The sequence below is a fragment of the Hyperoodon ampullatus genome (assembly GCF_949752795.1).
Source record: "Hyperoodon ampullatus genome assembly, chromosome: 4".
NCBI classification, from domain to species: Eukaryota; Metazoa; Chordata; class Mammalia; order Artiodactyla; family Ziphiidae; genus Hyperoodon; species Hyperoodon ampullatus.
The window spans coordinates 3357470-3380830 of NC_136917.1; the positions used below are offsets into that span (position 1 = coordinate 3357470).

General features: G+C 46.9%; 1 protein-coding gene across 1 annotated transcript in view; it reads left to right on the forward strand.

Moving 5' to 3' along the window:
- Positions 1–23361, forward strand: part of OBSCN (obscurin, cytoskeletal calmodulin and titin-interacting RhoGEF) — a gene marked incomplete at both ends in the record, with an annotated part of 135091 nt that overhangs the window by 2407 nt on the left and 109323 nt on the right. The window contains 13 exon segments of the mRNA XM_079703091.1: positions 188–448; positions 1200–1508; positions 1979–2245; positions 2683–2972; positions 3620–3884; positions 4841–5083; positions 5086–5115; positions 11365–11531; positions 11533–11601; positions 11603–11645; positions 14070–14345; positions 18749–19024; positions 22654–22929. Of these exon segments, the coding sequence (XP_079559217.1) occupies positions 188–448; positions 1200–1508; positions 1979–2245; positions 2683–2972; positions 3620–3884; positions 4841–5083; positions 5086–5115; positions 11365–11531; positions 11533–11601; positions 11603–11645; positions 14070–14345; positions 18749–19024; positions 22654–22929 (2772 nt within the window).

Genomic DNA, 23361 nt, shown 5'->3' on the forward strand with positions numbered 1-23361 from the left:
CAAGCGGCGTAGGTAGTGGGCGGGTGGGGCGGGCAGGACCCTGGCACGAGGGGTGCGTCAGGGAGGGGCGGGGTGGGCACTCGGGGGACAGGGAAGGAGGTAGGGGCGGGACGGGCTTACAGGGGCCTCTCTGACCAGCTGCAGCCCTTACCCCTCCCCTTCCCCGCTGCTCCTCTGTCCACCCCAGGCAACCTCCTTCGAAAGCTCCCGAGGAAGACAGCTGGGCGAGTGGGAGAGACGGCCGTGTTCTGTGTGGAGCTGGCCAAGCCAGAGGGCCCCATCCACTGGCTGTGGAACCAGCAGGAGGTGGTGGCCGGGGGCCGAGTGGCCATTACTGACGAAGGCACGTGCCACACGCTGACCGTCTCCCAGTGCAGCCTGGACGATGCCGGTGAGGTGGCCTTTGTGGCTGGGGGCTGCCGGACGTCCACCCAGTTCTGCGTGTCAGGTGAGGGCCTAGGGAGTACCTGTCACACAGAGGGTACACTGCCCACAGTCCACTGGGCCCTGCTCTGAGTTGTCGCCGGTTGCGGGGAGCGCCGTGCGGGGCAGGGAATGCCTAGGTTGTAGCTCTGGTTCTCTGGGGCTCATGGTTTGTTTGACAGCCTCCTCCACTGTGGTCACAGTAGGCACCTGCAAAGTAGGAGTCCTGGTGGCCCCCCACCCTGTGAACCAGATTAGAAAGTGCAGGTTGTTCTAGAAGCACGGCGTGTAGGGGGTGACATTGTGGGTGTGTCCTCTTTCTGTGGCCTTTGGTGTTGAGATTGGCTCCCCCAGGGTCAGCCCTTTGCTGGGGACAGGGACCCTGTACGTGGGTCTCAGCACCCTTGGAAGGGTCATTGTGCCTTGCCTCAACCATCATCCAGCCCAAGATCCCAATGCATAGATGGGGTCAAGGCTGAGGACTGGAAAGAGTTCCTTTCCAGGCCACGTGGACAGCTCAGGGGGGCCTCTGAGGCCCGGGCACACCTTCCACTGCAAACAGAGAAATGGCCACAGAGCTGAGACTGGGGTTATGGGCTCACAGCGTCCTCTTGGGCTGGCAGTCCCCTTGGGCTGAGGCTATTTCAGGCCACAAGGGCAGTGCCCCCGGGGAGGGCTGGGAATTCTGTGACAACCCCTTTATCCTACTGTGACCTTGGACCCAGGGCTTGGGGAGGGGGCTCCCAGTTGGTGACGTGGGCCCGTGCTCTGCTCAGCCCCCAGAAGGCCACTCCTGCGTGCTCCTGAGGCCCCTGTGGTGAAGGCCAGGACAGAGAGCTCCGTGACCCTTGGCTGGTCCCCACCACCCCATGGGGACCGCCCTGTTGCTATCGATGGCTACTTGGTGGAGAAGAAGAGAGTGGGCACCTACCCCTGGAGCCGGTGCCATGAAGACGAGTGGGTGGCTATGCCTGAGCTGACTGTGGCTGGTGTGGCCGAGGAGGGGGAATTCCAGTTCAGGGTGTCAGCTGTGAACAGCTTTGGCCAGAGCCCCTACCTCGAGTTCCCGGGAACTGTACACCTGGGTAAGTGTGGAAGGTTCTGTTCTCCCCGGCACCCTGGTAACAACCCGTAGGGCCATCTGCCCCTGAATCACCCAGACCCAGAGTGTGGCCCAGCCTTGGAGAGGCCAGAGTGACTCATGGGTCCTCTTTACGGTAGGGGGGTGGGCCCAGGGTCCTGATGCTCTTGAAGACTTCTTTGTGGGAAGGCCAGGGGACCCCAAGACAGGAGTCAAGCCCCCCCAGGAACCTATCTGTATCCACCAGCCCCAGGGCACTGGGCTACACAGCTGCCCCACCACACTGGGTTTGTGGGATCTGAAGGGGATCTCGGGTGGCTGTAACTTGTCCTCACTCCACCCTGCATCTGACTTTTGCTCATGGTCTCCATGCGCTTGCCCAGTGGACTTCCTAGAGCAGGGGTTATTGGGGCCCAGGCATTGGAGGAGAGGAGGGCAGGGGCCCAGCTCCTTCCTGAAGCCCCCATCCCACAGCCCCCCAGCTGGCTGTGAAAACACCTCTGAAGGCGGTAGAGGCCGTGGAAGGCGGCGAGGTGACCTTCACTGTGGACCTCACTGCGGCCTCAGCAGGGGAGTGGTTCCTGGATGGGCAGGCCCTGAAGGCCAGCGGCGAGTATGTGATACACTGTGACGGCACCCGGCACACTCTCACCATTCGCTTGGTGCCTGTCAGCCTGCACGGGGCCGAGCTCAAGTTCGTGGCCAATGGTATCGAGAGCAGCATCCGCATGGAGGTCCGAGGTAGGGGGACCCCGTCCCATGACCCTGGGGCCCCTCTGAGCCCCATTTCCTCCAGGAGTGGGGGCGGGATGGGGTCCCTGGGCTCTCAGGGCTCGGAAGATGCGTCGTTGCTCCTGGGGCAGGCGGGCCGCTGGATGAAGTGGGGCCAGGCGGTGGGGTGTGCAAGGTCACCGGGTGTGAGCGGAAGAGGGGCTCAAGCGTCCCCGATGGCGCCAAGCTTCAGTTCTCTGTCTGTATGCCCCCTTCCCCCCTCCTCCCGCTCTGTTGATTCCTTCTCCTGCGCCGCTTCTTGTCCTGTCTCTGCCTTCTTGCCTCTCTGACCCCCCTCCACCAAACCTGGCTCTCTTCCCCCTCTGTTCACTCCACCTCGTTCCACTCCCCCCTGTCCACTTCCCCCTTCATCCACACCCCATTGTCCACCTGTCTGTGACTTCCAGCAGCCCTGACGACCAAGTGTCCGGCAGCAGCAGTGGCAGCACGGGAGGTGCTGGCCCGGCTGCACGAGGAGGCCCAGCTCCTGGCCGAGTTATCGGACCAGGCTGCAGCTGTGACGTGGCTCAAGGATGGACACGCACTGTCTCCAGGCCCCAAATACGAGGTGCAGGCGTCAGCTGGGCAGCGGGCACTGCTAGTGCGGGACGTGAAGCGAGAAGACGCAGGCCTGTATGAGTGTGTCAGCCACGCGGACCGGATCGCCTACCAACTACTGGTGCAAGGTGACTCCAGTGTGTGTGTGTTCATGTCCTCCCTGGGCCGCCGCCGTGGCCAGGGCCGCGCATTCTGTCCCCCATCTCTGGATAGGCTCTGGGGGACCTGGGTAGCAGGAGCCGCCGTTCTCTGTCCCTGTGGGGACGGTGGGGGATCAGGGGCTCTGCCAACCCCCTGAGGAGGGTGGGGAGTCAGATAGGCTCAGGTGACCCTGTGGGGAGGGCAGGGGTGTGTGGGGGGTGCTCAGCCCATGCTATGGAGGCAGTGGGGGGATGGGATGGAGTCAGGTGACCATGTGGGGAGGGCAGGAGTCTGGGCAGCTCTGCTGACCTTGTGAGGAGGGTAGGGGGTCAGGGCAGGCTCAGGTGACCCCTGAGGGTAGGGTGGGGAACCAGGGACCCTGCCAACCCCGTTGGGAGGGTAGGGGTCAGGGACTCTGCTCAGTAGGGGAGGAGCTTCCTATGAGTGGGTGGCACTTGGGTGGTTGAAAGTCAGCAGCTGAGGCTGGCCCTGTCTCTGAAGGGGCCTAGGTTTGGGTGAGGGCCAGTGTCTCCCATGATCCTGAAGCCCCGAGCACCTTCCTCTGCTAGCTGCCTGGGCACGTGTGTGGTTAGGGCTCTGTCGGCCCCCTGGCCTGCCCATGTGCCCTTGTAGGCCTCACATCCTTTTTTGCACAAGGACATGGCTGGCGGCTGTGTGGATGCCATGGCCGGGGGCTCAGACCACTTTGAATACAAAACTTCAGAGGCCCACATGTGTGTACACGGGTACAGGGATGGCGTGGAGCTCGGTCACTCCTGCCAGTGCTTCTTACAGGAGGACATGGGCACACGGCACCGGCTGGTGGCTACCTCAGTCACCATGCAGGATGAGGGCACCTACTTGTGCCAAGTGGGCGAGGACTCTGTGGACTTCCGGTCGCGTGTCTGTGGTTCGCGCACTGCCTCCCAGGCTTGGTGTGTGGAGAGCAGGTCTGGCTGCATCCAGCTGTGCAGCGCTTGCAAGGCCAAGCTGTCTCTCCCTTCATTTCTTCTGAGAATACTTGGGGGTAGGGGCAGTTACTTCTGAATATGGGTGAAGAAACGACCCACGAAACTAATATATATATATATATAGGTGAAGAATGCAGGCCTGGAAAATAAAAGCTAAGAAGGAAAGTTAAAGCCCTTGTCCTCTTTTTAAAGATGAGGAAATGAGGGCTTCCCTGGTGGCGCAGTGGTTGAGAGTCCGCCTGCCGATGCAGGGGACACGGGTTCGTGCCCCGGTCTGGGAAGATCCCACATGCCGCAGAGCGGCTGGGCCCGTGAGCCATGGCTGCTGGGCCTGCGCGTCCGGAGCCTGTGCTCCGCAACGGGAGAGGCCACGGCAGTGAGAAGCCCACGTAATGCAAAAAAAAAAAAAAAAAAAAAAAAAAAAAAAAAAAAAAAAAAAAAAAAAGATGAGGAAATGAGGCAGAGAAGACCTAGAAAGTGCTGGAAGTGTCATTGGAAGGTTAGATTTGGATCTTGGTGAATCTGAGGCCCTGGCTCTTTCTAGAAGCCATTGAGGTCTCTTGGCAGATTCTCCAAGTCCAGTTCTGCCCCATCTTGGCCCTCAGAAGGGTCTCTGCCATGCCGCCCATGCCTCCTTCCATCTGAGCATAGGCACTGGGGCTGGACTGCCCATCATGGAGCTCTGAGGCTGCTTCCCACCACATCCAGGAGGGGTTGGGGTACCTGGACCACCTGTGCCCATGGAGGGTTCCGTGTGCAGCACCTGATCACAAAGGATCTTCATGGGGGGGATCCGAGGCTGCCTGGGGTCTAGAGCAAAGCTCTGTCATGGCTCCAGGACTTGGGAAACCTCACCTTGGCAGAGCCTCTGCTGTGTATCCCTCCCTGTCTCCAGAGCCCTCAGCGATGTTTGCCAAGGAGCAGCCAGCACTCAGGGAGGTACAGGCCGAGGTGGGGGCCAGTGCCACACTGAGCTGTGAGGTGGCCCAGGCCCAGACGGAGGTAACATGGTACAAGGATGGGAAGAAGCTGAGTGTGAGCTCAAAAGTGTGCATGGAGGCCAAGGGCTGCACCCGGCAGCTGGTGGTGCAGCAGGTGGGGAATAGGGACGCTGGGGAGTACAGCTGCGAGGCCGGGGGCAGAAGGTCTCCTTCCGCCTGGGTGTCACAGGTCAGCTGATGAAGCAGACATTTGACCATTTCATAAAAACAGGCCTGGAGGAACCAGGCCTGTTTTCAGTGTGGGGGACAGCAGTGCTCAGCTGACTCATCAGGCTGACTCATCAGGTCAGTTATACAAATAACCCCAGAACTTAGTGGTCCAATGGAACAATCTGTGGGCAGGAATTCAAGCAGTGCTCAGCGTGGGTGGCTCATCTCTGCTCCATATGGTGTTGACTGGGACAGGAGGATCCAGTCTGGCCTCATTTGTGTGTCTGATGTCCCAGTCAGGGGGCTGGCTGTGATGGCAGGCCTCTCTCTTCTAGTGATGTTGTCTGGGGTCATTCCTGTCTGGGACCATGCTGTTCTCTCCTCTGGGGCTATGCTTTCCTTGTGACATCTCATTCTCAAAGCCTCTCTCTCCATGTGGGTAGCCTGAGCTCCTTCATATTCTGGCTGGGTTCCCTTTAGGGATTAGGAGATGCTACAGGGTTTGTTAAGGTTTGTTTTCACCAGTCCCAGAATATTACATTCTGCGTGTTTTATTGCACAAAGCCAGACATAAGGCCAGCCTAGTTCCAAGGAGTTGGAGAAGTAGACCTCACTGTTGATGAGGAGTCCCCTGGTTAATTGGGGACAATTTTTAACAATCTACCACAAGGACACAGGCTCTATCTGTCTAGATCTTTGCTTTCTTGAGCATAAGATAAAGGTCTTTCTAATGCTTATTGCCTCATGGTCACAAGATGGCTTCCATAGCTCCAGCCATCATGTTCAAGGTGGGAAGAACATGTAAGGATTGTGTGTGTGTTTGTTTTTTTCCTTTTCACTGCTGTGCAGTAAATTATCACAAACTCAGTGGCTTAAAATAATGCCCATCTGTTAGTTCACAGTTCTATAGATCAGAATTCAAGATGTGGATTCTGGATTCTCTTTTCAGGGTCTCAAGGGCTGGAATCCATGTGCCATCTGGCTGAGTTCTCTCAGGATCCTTTTCCAAGCTTATCCAAGTTGCTGGCAGAATTCATTTCCTTGTGTGTGGTTCTGGGTCTAAGGCTACTTCCTGGCTGGCTGGCAGCCAGGGGCTGCTCTTAGGTGCTTTGCCAGATGGCCCCTCATGTCCACTCACTCTTATGCTTCAAATCTCTTTGGCCAGGAAGAAACCCCTCCCTTCTAAGGTCTCACCTGATTAGGTCAGGCCCAACCAGGATAATCTCCTTGTTAATGAACTCATAGTCAACTGATCTGGGACCTACATTCCTTCTGCAGAATCCCTTCACAGCAGCGCCTGGATTAATGTTTGGTGGAATAGCTTGGAGAAGGTGCACACATACTGTGGTGCAGGGATCTTGGGGCAGTCCTACTTAACACAGGGTGTCACCTGCTCGTTCTTCTATTCAGAGAACAGATGCTCTCTGAGGAGCCCACAGCAGATTTTCCCTATGCCTCCCTGTACTGTGTGGGTCCGATGGCCATACCTTGCTCAGGCACCTGGGAAAGTGAGTCCCTAATCTTCCAGCTTCAGCAGTGGAACATTGAGGGTGGTAGAGGTGGGCGTGTGGTGGTGTGGCTGGCCTGGTTCTGCTGAGGGATCTGTCCTGCGACGCTGGCCCATGTCCACACCAGGGTGACTGTGCCCTGGTTTTGGACACTGACTTCGAGGCAGGCTGTGGAGGGATCAGAGTGGACAGGGTCAGACCTCACTCCTGCCTCTTAGGAGACAGGTGACCTTAGGCAGGTCATCAGTGTCGTGTCCCCCTGAAGTCTGTCTGGAAACTCAGAATGTGGCCTTAACTGGAAATGGGGTCTTTGCAGACAACATCAAGGAAAGGATCACAGGATGAGGTGACCCTGCATTTCCACATGAATTTTAGGATCATCTTTTTAAGTTTTGCAAAAAAGGCAGCTGGTATTTTGATTGGGATTGCATCAAAATGTGTAGGTCAATTTGGGGAATATTGCCATCTTTTTATTTTATTTTAAAATTTTATTTATTTTTATTTATTTATTTTTGGCTGCATTGGGTGTTTGTTGCTGCACATGGGCTTTCTCTAGTTGTGGCAAGCGGTGGCTACCCTTTGTTGGGGTGCACAGGCTTCTCACTGCAGTGGCTTCTCTTGTTGCGGAGCACGGGCTCTAGGCATGCAGGCTTCAGTAGTTGTGGTGCACGGGCTTAGTTCCTCCGTGCATGTGGGATCTTCCCGGACCAGGGATTGAACCCATGTCCCCTGCATTGGCAGGCAGATTCTTAACCACTGCACCACCAGGGATGTACCCAAATGACTGGTATCAGATTTCTTTTTTAATTTTATTTTTTTGGTTGCACCGTGTGGCATGCAGGATCTTAGTTCCCTGACCAGGGATCACACCCGTGCCCCCTGTGGTGGAAGCACAGAGTCTTAACCACTGGACCACCAGGGAAGTCCCCTTTGCCATCTTAACAGTGTTAGTCTCCTAATCCACAATATGAGATGACTTTCTATTTACTTTGGTCTTTTAAATTTCTTTCAATTATGTTTTATAGTTTTCAGTGTGCAGGAATTGAGCTTATTTTGTTAAGTTTGTTGCTAAGTATTTTATTCTTTTTGATGCTACTGTAAATGGAATTGTTTTGTTAATTTCATTTAAAAATTGTTCATTCCTAATGTATGGAAATAGAATTGATTTTTGTATATTGGTCTAGTATCCTGCAGCTTCTCTGAATTCATTTATTCACTCTATTAGTTCTTTTGTGGATGCCTTAGGATTTTCTATATACAAATCATGTCATCTGCAGGTAGTTTTACTTCATTTCCAGTCTGGATGCCTCTCATTTTGTTTTTGATTACTGATTAAATCTCTTTACTTGTTATAGGTCTATTCAGATTTTTTTCCATTTATTCTTGTGTTAGTTTTGATAGTTTATGTGTTTCTAGGAATTTCTCCATTTCATCTAGGTTATCTAGTTCATAGTATTCTCTTTTATTCCTTTTTATTTTTGTAAGGTCTTTATTGATGTCCCCAGGTTTTTTTCCCTGATTTTAATAATTTGAGCCTTCTTTTTTCTTGGTCAGTCTAGATAATATTTTGTCAATTTTGTTGATCTTTTCAAAGAACCACCTTTTGGTTTCCTTGATTCTTTCTATTGCTTTTGTATTCTCCATTTCACTTATCTATGCTCTAATCTTTATTTTCTTCATTCTTCTAACTTTGGGTTTAACTTAATCTTTTTCTTGTTTCTTAAGGTATGAAATTAGGTTATTGATTTGTGATCTTCTTTTTAAGGTAGGCCTATAACTTATAGCTATGGATGGCAGGAAACTGAACACTGCTTTCACTGTACCTCATAAGTTTTGGTATGCTGTGTTTTCATTTTCATTTATCTCAAAGTATTTTCTAATTTTCCTTGTAATTCTCCTTTGAGTGTGTTGTTTAATTTTGACATACTTGTGCATTTTCCAGTTTTCTTTCTAGTATTGCTGTCTAGTTTCATTCCATCATAGTCAAAAAGATTCTTTGTATGCTTTCAGTCTTTTTAGATTTATTGAGACTTGTTTTATGGCCTAACATGTGGTCTGTGTTAGAGGATGTTCCATATGTGCTTGAGTAAAATGTGTCTTCTGTTGCTGTTGGGTGGAGTGTCCTCTGTAAGTCAGTTAGATCTAGTTTCTTGTATAGTGTTATTCATGTCCTATTTCCTTATTGATCTGTCTGGTTGTTCTATCCATTATTGAAAGTAGGATACTGAAGTCTCTGACTATTCTTGGAGAACTGTCTATTTCTCCCTTTAATCTTTTAGTTTTCATTTCATATATTTTGGAGCCCTCCTGTTAGTTGTGCTTATATTTATAGTTGTGATATCTTCTTGATGAATTGACCCTTTTAATCAATATATAACATCCTTAATCTATATCTGTATATATTAAATATAATGTCTTGTAATTTTTTTTTCCTTTTGCTTGACATTAGTATAGCCACCTCAGGTCTCTATTGATTGCTATTTGTATGGAGTATCTTTTCACTTTCAACCTATTTGTATCATTGGATCTAAAGTGAATCTCCTGTAGACAGCATTTTAAAAATTCATTTTGTATTAAGTTAATTCTTATAAAGAAGTGTTTCCTTCTGCTATTTTACTCTTTGTTTCTTATATGTCATATCTTTTTGCCATTATTTTCTCCATTATTGTCATTTATGATTAATTTATTTTTTCTAGTGTGCCATTTTTGTTACTTTCTCATTTCTTTATGTATATGTACATTCATTTTTTCTTAGTGATTACCCCGGGGATTGTCATTAACATCTAACTTTGTAATAATCAGGTTTGAAATTATATCATCTTAGTTTCAGTAGAAAAACTCTGCTTCTTTACAGGTTGTGCCCCAAATTGAAAGTTGTTAATGTCACAAGTTATGTCTTTATACATAGTGTGTCCGTTAACTTTATAGTTTTATGATTATTGTTTATGCATTTGTATTTTAAGTCATATAAGAAGTAAAAGGAATTATCTAAGCACCAGAAGAATGATCCAATATAAATGAGAGTTGGAACTTACAAACAAGAGCAAGATTAGAAGATCAGAAGTTCCACCCAGGAACTTCAGATGATAGAAAAGCAATCTGAAAGAGTATGTCAAATAAGTCTACTTAAAATGATTAAAGAGATGTATGGAAGACTAGAAAATGTAAGAAAAAGTGAAATACTAGGAAAAAGAACAGGCAGATTTAAAGAAGTAAATGAAACTTCTTGAATAAGAAGCACAACTTTTGTAATAACAATTCAGTGGAGGGATAAACAGCAAATTAGACATAGCTGAAGATAGAATTATTGAATTGGAAGATAGATTTGAGAAAATTACTCAGGATGAATCACAAAGAGGTAAAAAATAAGAGATAATGACAGACATAGAGAAGAGAAGTATAAGGCCACACGTATGTCTAAAAGGACTTCTAGGAGATACTAGAGATAATGAGGAAGATGAAATAATGAAAGAAATAATGTGGAGAAATTTTAGAAATGGTAAAAGACATGAATCCTAAACTTCAAGATACATAAGAAATAATGGCAATTGTAAAAAAAAAAAAAAAAAAAAGTCACAGCTAGTGAATTCCAGAAGGCCAAAAACCAAGAGGAGATCTTAACTTCCAAAGGGAAAAAAGATTAATGGGATGATAGTTATTCTTCCTGTAGATTTTTCAACAGCAATGAAGAGCACAGAAAAGATGGTATAGTCTCCAAAGCACTGAGGGAAAATAACTGTTGATCTAGAATTCTGTATCCAGCTAAACTATCATTCAAAAGTTAAGGTGAAATACAGTCATTTTCAGAGAGTAAATGGAAAGAATTTGTCATTCATAAAATCTCACTGAAAGAATTACCAATGAATATACTTTATAAAGAAGAAAATCAAGTCTAGAGTAGTAGAATGGGTTCTAGAGCAGTGGTCCCCAACCTTTTTTGCACCAGGGGCCAGTTCTGTGGAAGACAATTTTTCCATGGGCCAGGGAGGGGGGATGGTTCAAGCAGTAATGCAAGCTATGTGGGGGATGGTTCAGGTGGTAATGCAAGCAATGGTTCAGGTGGTAATGCAAGGAATGGCGGGATGGTTCAGGTGGTAATGTGAGTGATGAGGAGCAATGGGAAGCAATGGGGAGCAGCAGATGACGCTTCACTTGCTCACCCACTGCTCACCTCCTGCTGTGAGGCCCAGTTCCTAACAGGCTGCGGACTGGTACTGGTTTGTGACCCAGGGATTGGGGACGCCTGTTCTAGAGTAATGTGATGTCAAGCAAATACAGTAAGTTAATAAAAAGCAGCATCTGATTCCCAAGGCCAAGGATTTGATTACACCAATGGTGACTGGCCTGCTAGAAGTTATAGACTGCATTAACATATTAGTGTTCCTGTGACTCAGGGGTATTGCCTGTTCTTGGTGACATGGTATAAGAAATTCTCCCTGAAAATACCAATGCTATGATATGCCAGCCACAAATTATGTCTCTCTTTGTTAGGGTAATTATGAGATCACAGGTGCTAAGTAGATGCCAGAGCCTGAATTGTAACATATACCAATGTGAAAATTATTGAACTGGGAGCCTTCAGATTCTGAGAACTAACCTGTTCCCTGCTTTGTACATCTTCTGAGTGTGAAGTTCTCTGTGTTGAGAAAGCTAGGAATAGGACCGGCTTGTGGCCAAGGCATCATGGTTTTGAGATCCAGAAGGTGGGCCCTCATCCAATTCTAGAAATTTGATTGTCTTGTCTTCCTCCCTGTCCCCAGAGGCCACACTGATATTTGCCAAGGAGCATCCAGCATGCAGGGGAGTGCAGGCTGAGGTGGGGGCGAGCACCATGCTAAGCTGTGAGGTAGCCCAGGCCCAGACAGAGGTAATATGGTTCAAGGAGGGAAAGAAACTGAGTTCAAGCTCAAAAGTGTGTGTGGAGGCCAAGGAAGGGCTGCACCCCGAGGCTGGTGGCGCAGCAGGTAGGCAAGGTAGATGCTGGGGGAGTACAGCTGAGAGGCCAGGGGCTGGAAGGTCTCCTTCCACCTCGACATCCCAGGTGGGTTCCTTGAGTTCCTTCTTATGTTCCTCAGCTTAATTATTAGGGAGTAGGCGTGTGTGGTCATGCCACCTAAAAGTGTGTTTTCTCACAAAACTTACCACATAGCAGCTAGTGGGTATTAATTACATGCCAAGGGCCAGATTTTATGAAGTGAGTCTTGTCTTTTTACTTGTATCAACTTCACAAGCACCCCGGGAAGAGGAATTCTGATTATTCCCATTTTAAGATAAGGCACAAGGAAATTCCATAACTTGCCGAAGTTCACATAGCCAGAGAATTACAGAGCCAGGGTTTAGGCCTAATATTCTGAGGGCTATTTTCTCTGGTTATCAAATTACAGTTTAACAATCCCCTGCCCATATTAAAAAAATTTTTTTAAGAGACTATTCCACTGTCTTCCAGATTCCATGTATTTTTTTGGAATATCAACTGTCATATATATTATGTTCCCTCAAGGGTCATTTTTTCTTTTCCTGTTGTTTTTAAGGTATTGTTTTTGATTTTGATTTTCAGCAGTTTACATTGATGAACCTAGGTGTGATTTTCTTTGTATTCATCCTGGTTAGGGTTGCAGAGCATTTTGAGTCTGTGGATTTTTGTCTTTCCTCAACCGTAGAGTGTGGTTTCTCACATGTCTCATAAGTATTTCTCTTTCTCTCCACCTCTTAATTCTTTTTCTCTCTCTGTTTTAGTCTGGATATTTTCTTTAGATCTGTCTTCCAATCCACTAATTTTCTATTCTTCTATATCTAATCTGTTGTCAAACCCATATATAGTGTGTTTACTTTCAGTTATCGTATTTTCCAGTTTCATAATTTCCATTTGTTTAATTTCTTATAGAGTCTAGACTCTGCAGTAAAATTTTTGTATTTGATATATTTTCTTTTCTTTCATATTAAAGAAATATTATCATGGTTATATCCTGGTCTGATCATCTGATATTGCTTTTTTTTGGATTTCTATTCACTCTTGTCCTTGGCATGCCAGTGAATTTTCAGTTGACTGTCAGACATTGTTTGAGAAAACTTTTTGAATATGGATGATGTTATCTTACTTCAGACAGAGGATCAGTATTTCCTTTGCTAGGGAGGGAGAGAACAACTAAGAACTTCAGTCTATTCAAGGACTACACTGACTCAAGGCTGCATTGCAGTTTTGATCAGGGTCATCTATCTCTGGTTTGCCCCCATTCCTGGGCATAGTCCTCCAAGGATTTCTACAGAGACTTGGGGTATGGATGGGGGTCTCTTTTCAGGCAGACACTCAACTCTAATCTTTGTCTCTCTGGTAATGCAAGGTGCTAAAAAGTCTACTATAGTTTTCAGAGGTTTTCTGCTTGGCTTTGTAGTCTCCTGGGCCATGCAGTTGTGGAGCTCATCAAACATCTTGAAGGGAATGTGGCTGAGTGTGGGGCTCAATTCTACAAGATCTCTTTTTCCTGGAGGCTTGGCTCCTCAGTCTCTAACTTTATCTCTCTGCTCACACAAGGTGTACATAGCATGACCAGTTTTCCTGTTTCATAGTAGCAGCCCTATGCCTTTTAGTGTCATGCTGTACTAAGGAGCAGCAGTGTCCAGAGGAGAAAAATCAGATGCCCAGTGTGGTTCCAAAAATGCAGTTCCCTTTTACCTTCCTCACTGACTTCACATCTATCCTTCTAGGAGAGCCCTGGCCCTAGCTCTCATCTCTGTTAGAATGACTCCCCTCAGGTTTCATCAAAGCCGCCTCCCTTTTATCATTTAGCACTTCACCTAAACATTACTCCTTAGCAAGATTTTCTCTGACCACCAAATCTTAAGTCACCAGTAAGTCCCTTCTCTCTAGCACATCACTCTGTCTTATTTCATCACAGCATTCACCGTAGCATTACATCATTGTCATGTTTGTATGCTTGTTTGTTTTTCTTCGGTAGAAGGTAAGATCTGTAAGAACAGAGAATGTGTTACTCACGTTTCCAGCTATGGTGTAGCATCCCCAGCTACCACCATAGTGCCTGCAGATAATGGGCTCTCCATTGACATTAGTTGCATCAGTGATTGAATGAATGAATGAATGAATGACTGCATCTACAGCATGAACTCTCTGAGATCCTATATGTATTTATACGTATAGGGGATACAAGTGCACACAACCCAACCTGCCTGCCAGAGGTGACTGTCACATGGGAAAGACAATGAACTAGCTGTGACAGATGCTAGAATAACTTTGGCCACTTTCCTCCAGCCTTAGGAATTGACCTTGAGTCAGAACATCACCAAAATGTACACTTGAGATATATGTTTGTAAACACAACTATACACCTTCGTGGGCACAAGGCATCACTGGCTCCAAGGAGAAAATTTACTGAACTCTTAAGTTTTGGTCTCACAGGCTGGTACCAGCTTTGTGTCTCTGACACTGTGTATCCCTTTCTGTGCCCAGAGTCCTCTGCGGTGTTTATCAAGGGGCAGCCAGCACATAAAGAGGTACAGGCTGTGGTGGGGGCCAGCACCACACTGAGCTGTGAGGTGGCCCAGGCCCAGACGGAGGTGATGTGGTACAAGAACAGGAAGAAGCTGAATTCGAGCTCAAAAGTGCATGTGGAGGCCAAGGGCTGCACCCGGACGCTGGTGATGCAGCAGGTGGGCAAGGCAGACGCTGGGGAGTACAGCTGCGAGGCCAGGGGCCAGAAGGTCTCCTTCCACCTGGATGTCACAGGTCAGTCCTTGGAGGTAGTAACTTAGCCTTGTGTGGAGGTGATGGGACTGGCTTGCATCCCCCAACAGACCCGATGATCTTCCCACTAGACTTCATCTCTTTTAGCCTTCCGTCCTCCCACCTCCCATTTTCATACCCATGGCTGGACCAAGGGAGGCTGGATGGGCAGGCTGTGAACAGAAGGGATAATGGTATTCCTATAAACCCTGAGTGGTGTTTCCACACAGTAATGCACAGTCTTCAGTTCCCAGCATCTGCCCAGAACCTTCTGGGTATTCCTTGGTGTCTGGGACTCTGGTTCTGTCTTGCACTTGGGGTTTGAGGTAGACCAGATGTCTTTTAACTGTGGGTATGTGAATTTGCTCCTCCTGGATGTCCTGACAGCTCCTAGACGCTGTCACGTAGCAACGCATGTTGGTTCACACTAGGGAGAGATGTTTGAATTTCATTAAGCCAGGACAAGGGGAAATTTCTGCCACACAGTCATACTTGGATTTATCTCAAGACGAACTATGGATTATCAAAGTTTTAGGTGTTCTGAACACTCTTTCTTCCTTGCACATGGATATAGAAGTTATCTGTGCATCTACATGTAACAAAATCTAGATCTATTTTTCTTGCAATATGTGTGCAAAGTAAACAGAGACCAGAGGGTTGGTTGATATGTGCCTGAGATATGCACATGTGAAGTCTGGAATTCTCTTTTCAAAGCAAATACTGATTTCCTTTTGTTTTCTGTTAGAACATTCTATGTCAGAATTCCCCATGGAGTCTGATTTATAGATTTAGACTTGGAGAGGAATAGTAGCCTCTCCTATACCAACATATATGTATCTTTTAAGAATGGTATTTTAGAAGAATATGACAATATTTTTTCATGGCAATAAATGTGAAAGGTTTGACAAATTGATCAGATTCTTAGAAAACTATATAAAAAGTGACACAAGAAACATTCAACAACTCAAGTAGTCCTGTAATCTTTTAAATAATTGGAACCATAATGATAAATCTTCTCATAGAGAAAGATCTAAGCCCAGTAGTTCCACTGGTAAATTATATGAAATACTTTGGAAAGAAACTCCATGTTCATGGATATTCTTCTAGAGAATAGAAAAAGGAAATAAACAGTCTCTGATTTGTTTCATGTAGATAGCATAACATTGATACAAATATCTGACAAAAAAATTGTAAGAATTAAAATTACAGACCAACCTATTATGGATATCAAGGCCAATATCTGAAACAAAATATTATCAAAGTAAATTGAACAATATATTAAGAGGAAAATTGGTAATGCACTGTGATAAAAGTCATAGTCCAGAAATGCAAGGTTGTTCACACACTAGAAACATTAGCAAAGCAATCTGTTCATGACATGCAGAATAAAGTATTTGGTAAGATTTGGCATTATAAATACAGAAGAAAAGTTTAATAAAGTTGGCATCAATTCATGACATAAAATTCTTAACAAATTATAAATAAAACAGTTCTTAATCTGATAAATGATGCTGCAGACAAACCAGCTAATTGCACACAAAAAAGTGAAAGTTTGAAAGTTTATGAGATAGGGAACCAGACAAGGAAGCCAACCGTTACTGCTTTTAACCAACATTGTACAACAGAGATAGGAGGAAAAGAAAGTAAAAGACATAAACGTGTGAAGAAACAAAAATTGAATTCATGGATAATATGATTAATCCAAAGGATAAATTATGAGACTTAATAAGATAGTTGAGAATGATTACCATGTAAAAAAATCAATATGAAGAAAACACTTCTATGGCTACATAGTAGCAACAAACATCTGGAAAATGAAATTTTTAAAAGAGTTACAATAGCATCAAAAGAATCATTTTCTAATTGCAAGTCTAATAAAGGGTGGTGAGAGGCTCTGTGTGCATGGGGGAATTATTAAAAATGTTTTGAGAGACAGTCAAGAAGTTCTAAATAGTTGGGTAGAAATCCAGGGAAGAATAACAAATATTCAACACCAATTAAAATCCAAACAAATGTTTGTTGAGTGGGGATTTTGGAAATTCAGAAGTCAATTGCTAAGACCATGTACAGTCAATACACTCTTGAAGAAGAGCAAAAAGTGAGTTATTTGCTATACCAATATCAAGATTGTTATAAAGCTACAGTAATGAATACAATAGTGTCTCGATGCAAGGATAGATACACAGACCAAAGGACCAGAATAGTGATCTCCGACACAAATCTGCACATGAATGGATGCCCACATTCTTCTGCTCCTTTTTTAAAAAAAAATGTGGAATCATGCAAGGAGTAGAGACAACATGGTTTTAATAAATGGCACTTAAACCATTTAACCATATAGAAACACGATTAGGCCAGTAATTCATATCCCCCATGGTCAACTCATTTTGGGTTAAACACCACAGAATAGAAGGGAAAATCATAAAACTCTTAGATGATAACATAGATGGTTTTAATTACCTCAGACTAAAGAATGATTTCTCTCTTTGTTTTAATAAATAATTTAAAGAATTTTTATTTATTATTTTTGGCTTTGTTGCTCCATGTGGGCTTTCTCTAGTTGCGGTGAGCTGGGGCTACTCTTCACAGTGGTGCGTGAGCTTCTCACTGTGATGGCTTCTCTTGTTGTTTAGCATGGGCTCTAGGTGCGCAGACTCCAGTAGTTGTGGTTCGCAGGCTCAGTAGTTGTGGCTCACGGGCTCTAGAGAGAAGGCTCAGCAGTTGTGGTGCACGGGCTTAGTTGCTCTGTGACATGTGGCATCATCCTGGACCAGGGCTCGAACCTGTGTCCCCTGCATTGGCAGGTGGATTCTTAACCACTATGCCCCCAGGGAAGTCCCAAAGAATGACTTCTTAAAATACAAGTGCACTAACCATAATGAAAAAAAAATTGACATATTTGACTACCTTAAAACTAAATATGTATTGATAGATTCATCAGAAGATAGCATAAAGTACTGAAAAGGCACACAGATGTGGAAGACATTTAGAACACACACACTTGTCAGTGCCTAGCATTCGTATGTATAAAAACGTCCTTAAAGTGAAATTACAAATGTCAGACAGTGCTATTGAAAATAGGGCAAAAACGTTGAACAGTGACACCACAGAAGAGCAAACACTGATGACCAAACACATCAGAAATGGGTCTTTACTTTGAATCATCAGAAAAAATGCAAAAGAGTGCCACAGGAGGTACATTTCACTCCCACCAGACTGCTGACAGTGAGAGTAGGGGACGGTACAACTTCAGCAAATCTCATTCACTGCAGATGAGAACATGCCCTGCACGTTCCTGTGAGAAAAGACACTGGTCTCATCTACGAAGGACGAGGAATGCACCCATAATGACACCACAGTTTCTGTCCTAGAAGAATTGTGCAAAGAGGAAGTTTATCAGAGTATCCCCATCAGATGCTTGTACCACTTAACAATACAAAAAAACTAAATGGTACTAGCAATTCCCACAACACAGAAAAGTGAACTCGTGGTGGGGTAGAAACCCAGTGTAAACGTAAAAACAAAAAAACCCACCGATGATACCATGGTTTCTTTAAAGACTTAGGTAAGGAAACATTTCTAAATAGAACACAAATGCTCTAAACTGAAAGGGCTGAAATGGACATCGCTGAAACGATTGAAGGGAAAAATTTTGATTCATCAGAGAACTTGATCACACAGTGAAAATCTGAGCCCCACAGTTGGGAATAACCTTGAAAGCTAGCAATCTGTCCTTCTCTCATATTTCAATGCATAAAGAATGCCTAGAAATGAATGGAGAGAAGAGAGAGCCTACTATGGGTGAGTGGGAAAAAATTTGAATAGTGTCACCAGGAAGAACAAAAGAGTAATGGGGACCCCAGTCATACGGGGAAAGGTGCTCAGCTTCTTTATTCCTCAGACAATGGAAAAGAAAGGCACGGGGAGGGGTCAGCACTCCCACCAGATTGCCACAAGTGGACCATACTAAGTGTAGGCCAGGGCACCGAGCCTCAGTAATTTCCATGGATTGCAGGTGCAATGTTCTCTGCTTAGCCGTATGGAGAAGACTGTGGCCCCATCTGGGAAGGTTTGGGAACACTTGCATGTGACCCCAAAGATGCCATGAGCAGGGGAGAAGTCTCTTCCAAAAGTGCAACATCCCCCACCCACCCACCCCACGGACCTGCTCACGCAGACCCGAGGGAGAATGCATCACTTGGGTTACTTGTTGCTGAGAAAGGCAGGGGGACTTCGGCAGGACACACGGCTGGTGCAGAGCCTGGAGAAGTCTCCTTGGCCCCCGCTCCATCTCCGCAACCCTCGAACCCGCCTGGCCCAGGGCTCCCCACTCAGGTCTCTTTGCCCGGGGCTGCTTTGCTGACTGAGATGGTGCCTTTGACCCGTGTATCCCTCCGTGTGCCCAGAGCCCAAGGAGGTGTTTGCCAAGGAGCAGCCGGCACGCAGTGAAGTACAGGCCGTGGCGGGGGCCAGTGCCACGCTGAGCTGCGAGGTGGCCCAGGCCCAGACGGAGGTGACGTGGTACAAGGATGGAAAGAAGCTGAGTTCGAGCTCGAAAGTGCATGTGGAGGCCACGGGCCGAGGGCGGCGGCTGGTGGTGCAGCAGGCGGGCAAGGCAGACGCCGGGGAGTACAGCTGCGAGGCCGGGGGCCAGAGGGTCTCCTTCCACCTGGATGTCACAGGTCAGTCCTGGAGGAGGATACTAAGCTAGCCTATTTGGAGGTGATGAGGGGACTGTCTTGCGGCCTCCACAGATGGGTGTTCACGCGCCTGTAGCCTCCCAGTCTTCCACGTCCCACGTTTATAGCCATTTTTGCCCAGGGGAGGATGGATGGAGAGGGTGGGCATGGAAGGAAGAGGGGCCATTTGTATCCACCTGTTTCCATGCAGTAAGGCCCAGTCACAGTGTCTTAGCACCTGCCCAGAGCCTTCCCTTTCTTCCTGGTATCGGGACCCTGGCTCTCCCTGATGCGTGGGGTCTGAGGTAGGCCTGGGGATACGTGAATTTCCTCCCATGGTACATCTTTCCTGACACCTAACACATGGCTCATGGCGGGTCTCGGGTTGCCAGATGGGGTTTCAATTTCATTGATCGTGGATTAGTGGAGATGTTGGCCACCCAGTCCCACTTGGAATTATCTTAGGAGTGAACCATGGATGATCAGATTTGAGGCTTCAAGAACGCCCTTCATTCAATTTCCTGAATACGGAAGCTCCGGTTGCCTTTAGGTAGCAGAAGATAGGCCCAAATTTTGTTGTCACGATCTTGCAAAGGGAGAAAGAAAGGAGGATTGGAACAGGGTCACCTGTGCTATTTAGGGTGATTTTCTTAAATGCAATAGGGTTTTGCCTTTGTCTTCAAACTGTTTGGATGCTGTGGGTCCGTATTCCCCGTGGCGTTATATTGATGACTTTAGGAACGGAAAGGAAACAGTCACTACTGCCCCATCAGTCTGCTTTGCTAATGAGGAGTTAGTGTAGTAGCAGCAGACTCTGACTGGCAAAGCAGTCTTTATTTCGTTGCATTTTCCTAAAGGTTAGTGAGTGTCTCTGCCTCGTGGCTGGAACATAGGGCAGTCTAAGAAATCAGGCTACTCGTCTTCTGTGAAAAGAGTCTTAATGCTGAGTAGGGGTGGGTGCACTGTCATTCCACATTGACTCCTAGGTGCCAACCCATAACTGTTTGAGACCATGTGACCATAGGATGAATAATGGGTGTGTATAGATATCCCAGATGCCACCGGGCATTTCTGTAAAATGTGGCATTCGGAGAATATTAGAGAGTGTTGTAAGATAAAAGCTTTGAAAAGTTGTGAAGTTTGACTAAATCCTGGAAAACAGTATGAAAACTGACCCAAGAAGATGTAGAAAACTCAAAGAGTTATATGACTTGTCAATCAGTGGGACCAATAATGAAAAATCTCCCCAAGAACTACCTTGTAGTTCTCTGGTACAGTCTACAAAATATCCTGGAAAACTGTTATTCCATGCTTGTGGAGATGGTCTTAGAGACAGAAGAAGGAGATGCACTCCATAAGCCTCTTTAAGTTCAGAAAATAACATCGATGGATACCAGAATCGCGGAAGAAAGGCAGGAAGGATGAATGAAATTCCAGACATATATATTGTGAATATCACAGCGAAAATCATAAATGAAATGTTAGCAAAAGACATTCAGCCATGCATCCACGGAGATCAGTGATGAGAGTCGTAGTTCAGGATTGCACGTTTGCCTGAATGTTGACAACGTTAATAGATATACAGCTTGGCATTAAGAGATTGAATGCAAATGGATGTGGTCCTCTGAACGAGTAGAGAATCAAATGGTTGATGACATTTGATCGTCCCAAATCCAGGCAAATAGTATGATAAAACTGAGCACCAGTTCCGGCCATAAAAGCCTTATCATACTGTATAAAAGTGTTCTTTTTGTAACGTTATAATAACATTCCTCCAACAACAACAGCAGCAACATCCAGAGCAGCATCCCACTTAACATGTCCCTGGAAATCTTTGATGTGAGGGAGAATACACGTGGGCCTCTGTAGCCATTGAGTGAAGACAGGAGGAGCATAAAATCAGTGGCAAAGGGTTTAGAAAAACTCAAGGTAGAATTTGCTGATGATGTGATTATCCACTGAGACAATCCGATGGATAAATTATTAGGCTGTGTACGATTGTTGAGTAAGATTAGGGTGTAAAAGTATGAACACGCAGAAGACATTTCCACAGCTAAGTCCTGGCGAGAAAGGCTTGGAAAGTGAAACTTTTGTGAAAGAGTAAAAATGGCACAATTGGATCATGTTTCTAATTCCAGGTCTGAAAAAAGTTGTTACGAGATTATGTGGGGAAATTAGTACACATTTTTGAGAGAGGGTCAGAGGTTTCCATCGATGGACAGTAATCTGAGGAGAACAAAAGAAAGATGTTGATTAAGAATGAAAATCGAGCCAAATTTGTGTTTTGGGTGGTCGCATGGTAGAATATCAGGGAGATTCCAAAGGCAAGGTACAGCCAATATGCTATTTGCTTGCAGATCTGCAGTGAGAGCACTTCCTGTGAGCCTTGTGAAGAATTATTGTGAGGGTATATAGATTTCAATATAAGGGGATCCCAGTGCGGCGATATTTACCGCATCAGAGGAACGTAGTAGTGAGGTCAGCAAGAGCTCCTTGCAGCAGTGGTTTCCTGCACCACCACGGACAAATCGCCCCTCCGCCCCCATCCTAGCCCCCTCCCCACCGCCACAATTTCATCTGATACTGTTCTGTCTGTTCGAGAAGCCGTGGACGTATGTTGTCTTCATAAATAGTGCTTGGACCACTTACCCATAGGGAAATATTAAACTGTCCTGACAATTCACACCACACACAAAAGTACACTCTTGGTGGGTTAGAAAGCTCTGTGTTAAAAGGTACAAACCAAAAAACAGGCCGGTGATAGAGTGGATTCTTTAAAGACCGAAGATAAGGGAAGATTTCTTAAATGGAACCCAAATGCCCCAAACTCAAAGGACTGAAATGGACATTGGTAATACTATTGAAGGTAAAAACTTGATTCATCAGAGGATTCGATCACACCGTGAAAATGCGAGTCCCACACTTGGGAATAACCTTGAAAGCTAGCAATCTGTCCTCTTCTCATATTTCCATGCATAAAGAATGCCTAGAACTGAATGGAGAGAAGAGAGAGCCTACTATTGGTGAGTGGGAAAAAATTTGAATAGTGTCACCAGGAAGAACAAAAGAGTAATGGGGACCCCAGTCATACGGGGAAAGGTGCTCAGCTTCTTTATTCCTCAGACAATGGAAAAGAAAGTCACGGGGAGGGGTCAGCACTCCCCCTAGATTGCCCCAAGTTGACCATACTAAGTGTAGGCCAGGGCACCGAGCCTCAGTGATTTCCATGGACTGCAGGTACAAAGTTCCCTGCTTAGACGTATGGAGAAGACTGTGGCCCCATCTGGGGAGGTTTGGGAACACTTGCGCGTGACCCCGCAGATGCCATGAGCAGGGGAGAAGTCTCTTCCAAAAGTGCAACATCCCCCACCCACCCACCCCACGGACCTGCTCACGCAGACCCAAGGGAGAATGCATCACTTGGGTTACTTGTCGCTGTGAAAGGCAGGGGGACTTCTGCAGGGCACACGGCTGGTGCAGAGCCTGGAGAAGTCTCCAGCTTGGCCCCCGCCCCACCTCCGCAAGCCTTGCACCCGCCTGGCCCATGGCTCCCCACTCAGGTCTCCTTTGCCCAGGGCTGCTTTGTTGACTGAGATGGTGTCTTTGACCCGTGTATCCCTCCGTGTCCCCAGAGCCCAAGGAGGTGTTTGCCAAGGAGCAGCCGGCACGCAGTGAAGTACAGGCCGTGGCGGGGGCCAGTGCCACGCTGAGCTGCGAGGTGGCCCAGGCCCAGACGGAGGTGACGTGGTACAAGGATGGAAAGAAGCTGAGTTCGAGCTCGAAAGTGCGTGTGGAGGCCACGGGTCGAGGGCGGCGGCTGGTGGTGCAGCAGGCAGGCAAGGCAGATGCCGGGGAGTACAGCTGCGAGGCCGGGGGCCAGAGGGTCTCCTTCCACCTGGATGTCACAGGTCAGTCCTGGAGGAGGATACTAAGCTAGCTTATTTGGTGGTGATGAGGGAACTGTCTCGCGGCCTCCACAGTTGGGTGTTCACGCGCCTGTAGCTTCCCGGTCTTCCATGTCCCACGTTTAGAGCCATTTTTGCCCCGGGGAGGATGGATGGAGAGGGTGGACGTGGAAGGAAGAGGGGCCATTAGTGTCAACCTGTTTCCATGCGGTAAGGCCCAGTCACAGTGTCTTAGCACCTGCCCCGAGCCTTCCTGTTGTTCCTGGTATCAGGACCCTGGCTCTCCCTGATGCGTGGGGTCTGAGGTAGGCCTGGGGATATGTCACTTTCCTCCCATGGTACGTCTTTCCTGACACGTAACACATGGCTCATGGTGGGTCTCGGGTTGCCAGATGGGGTTTCAATCTCATTGATCGCGGATTAGTGGAGATGTGG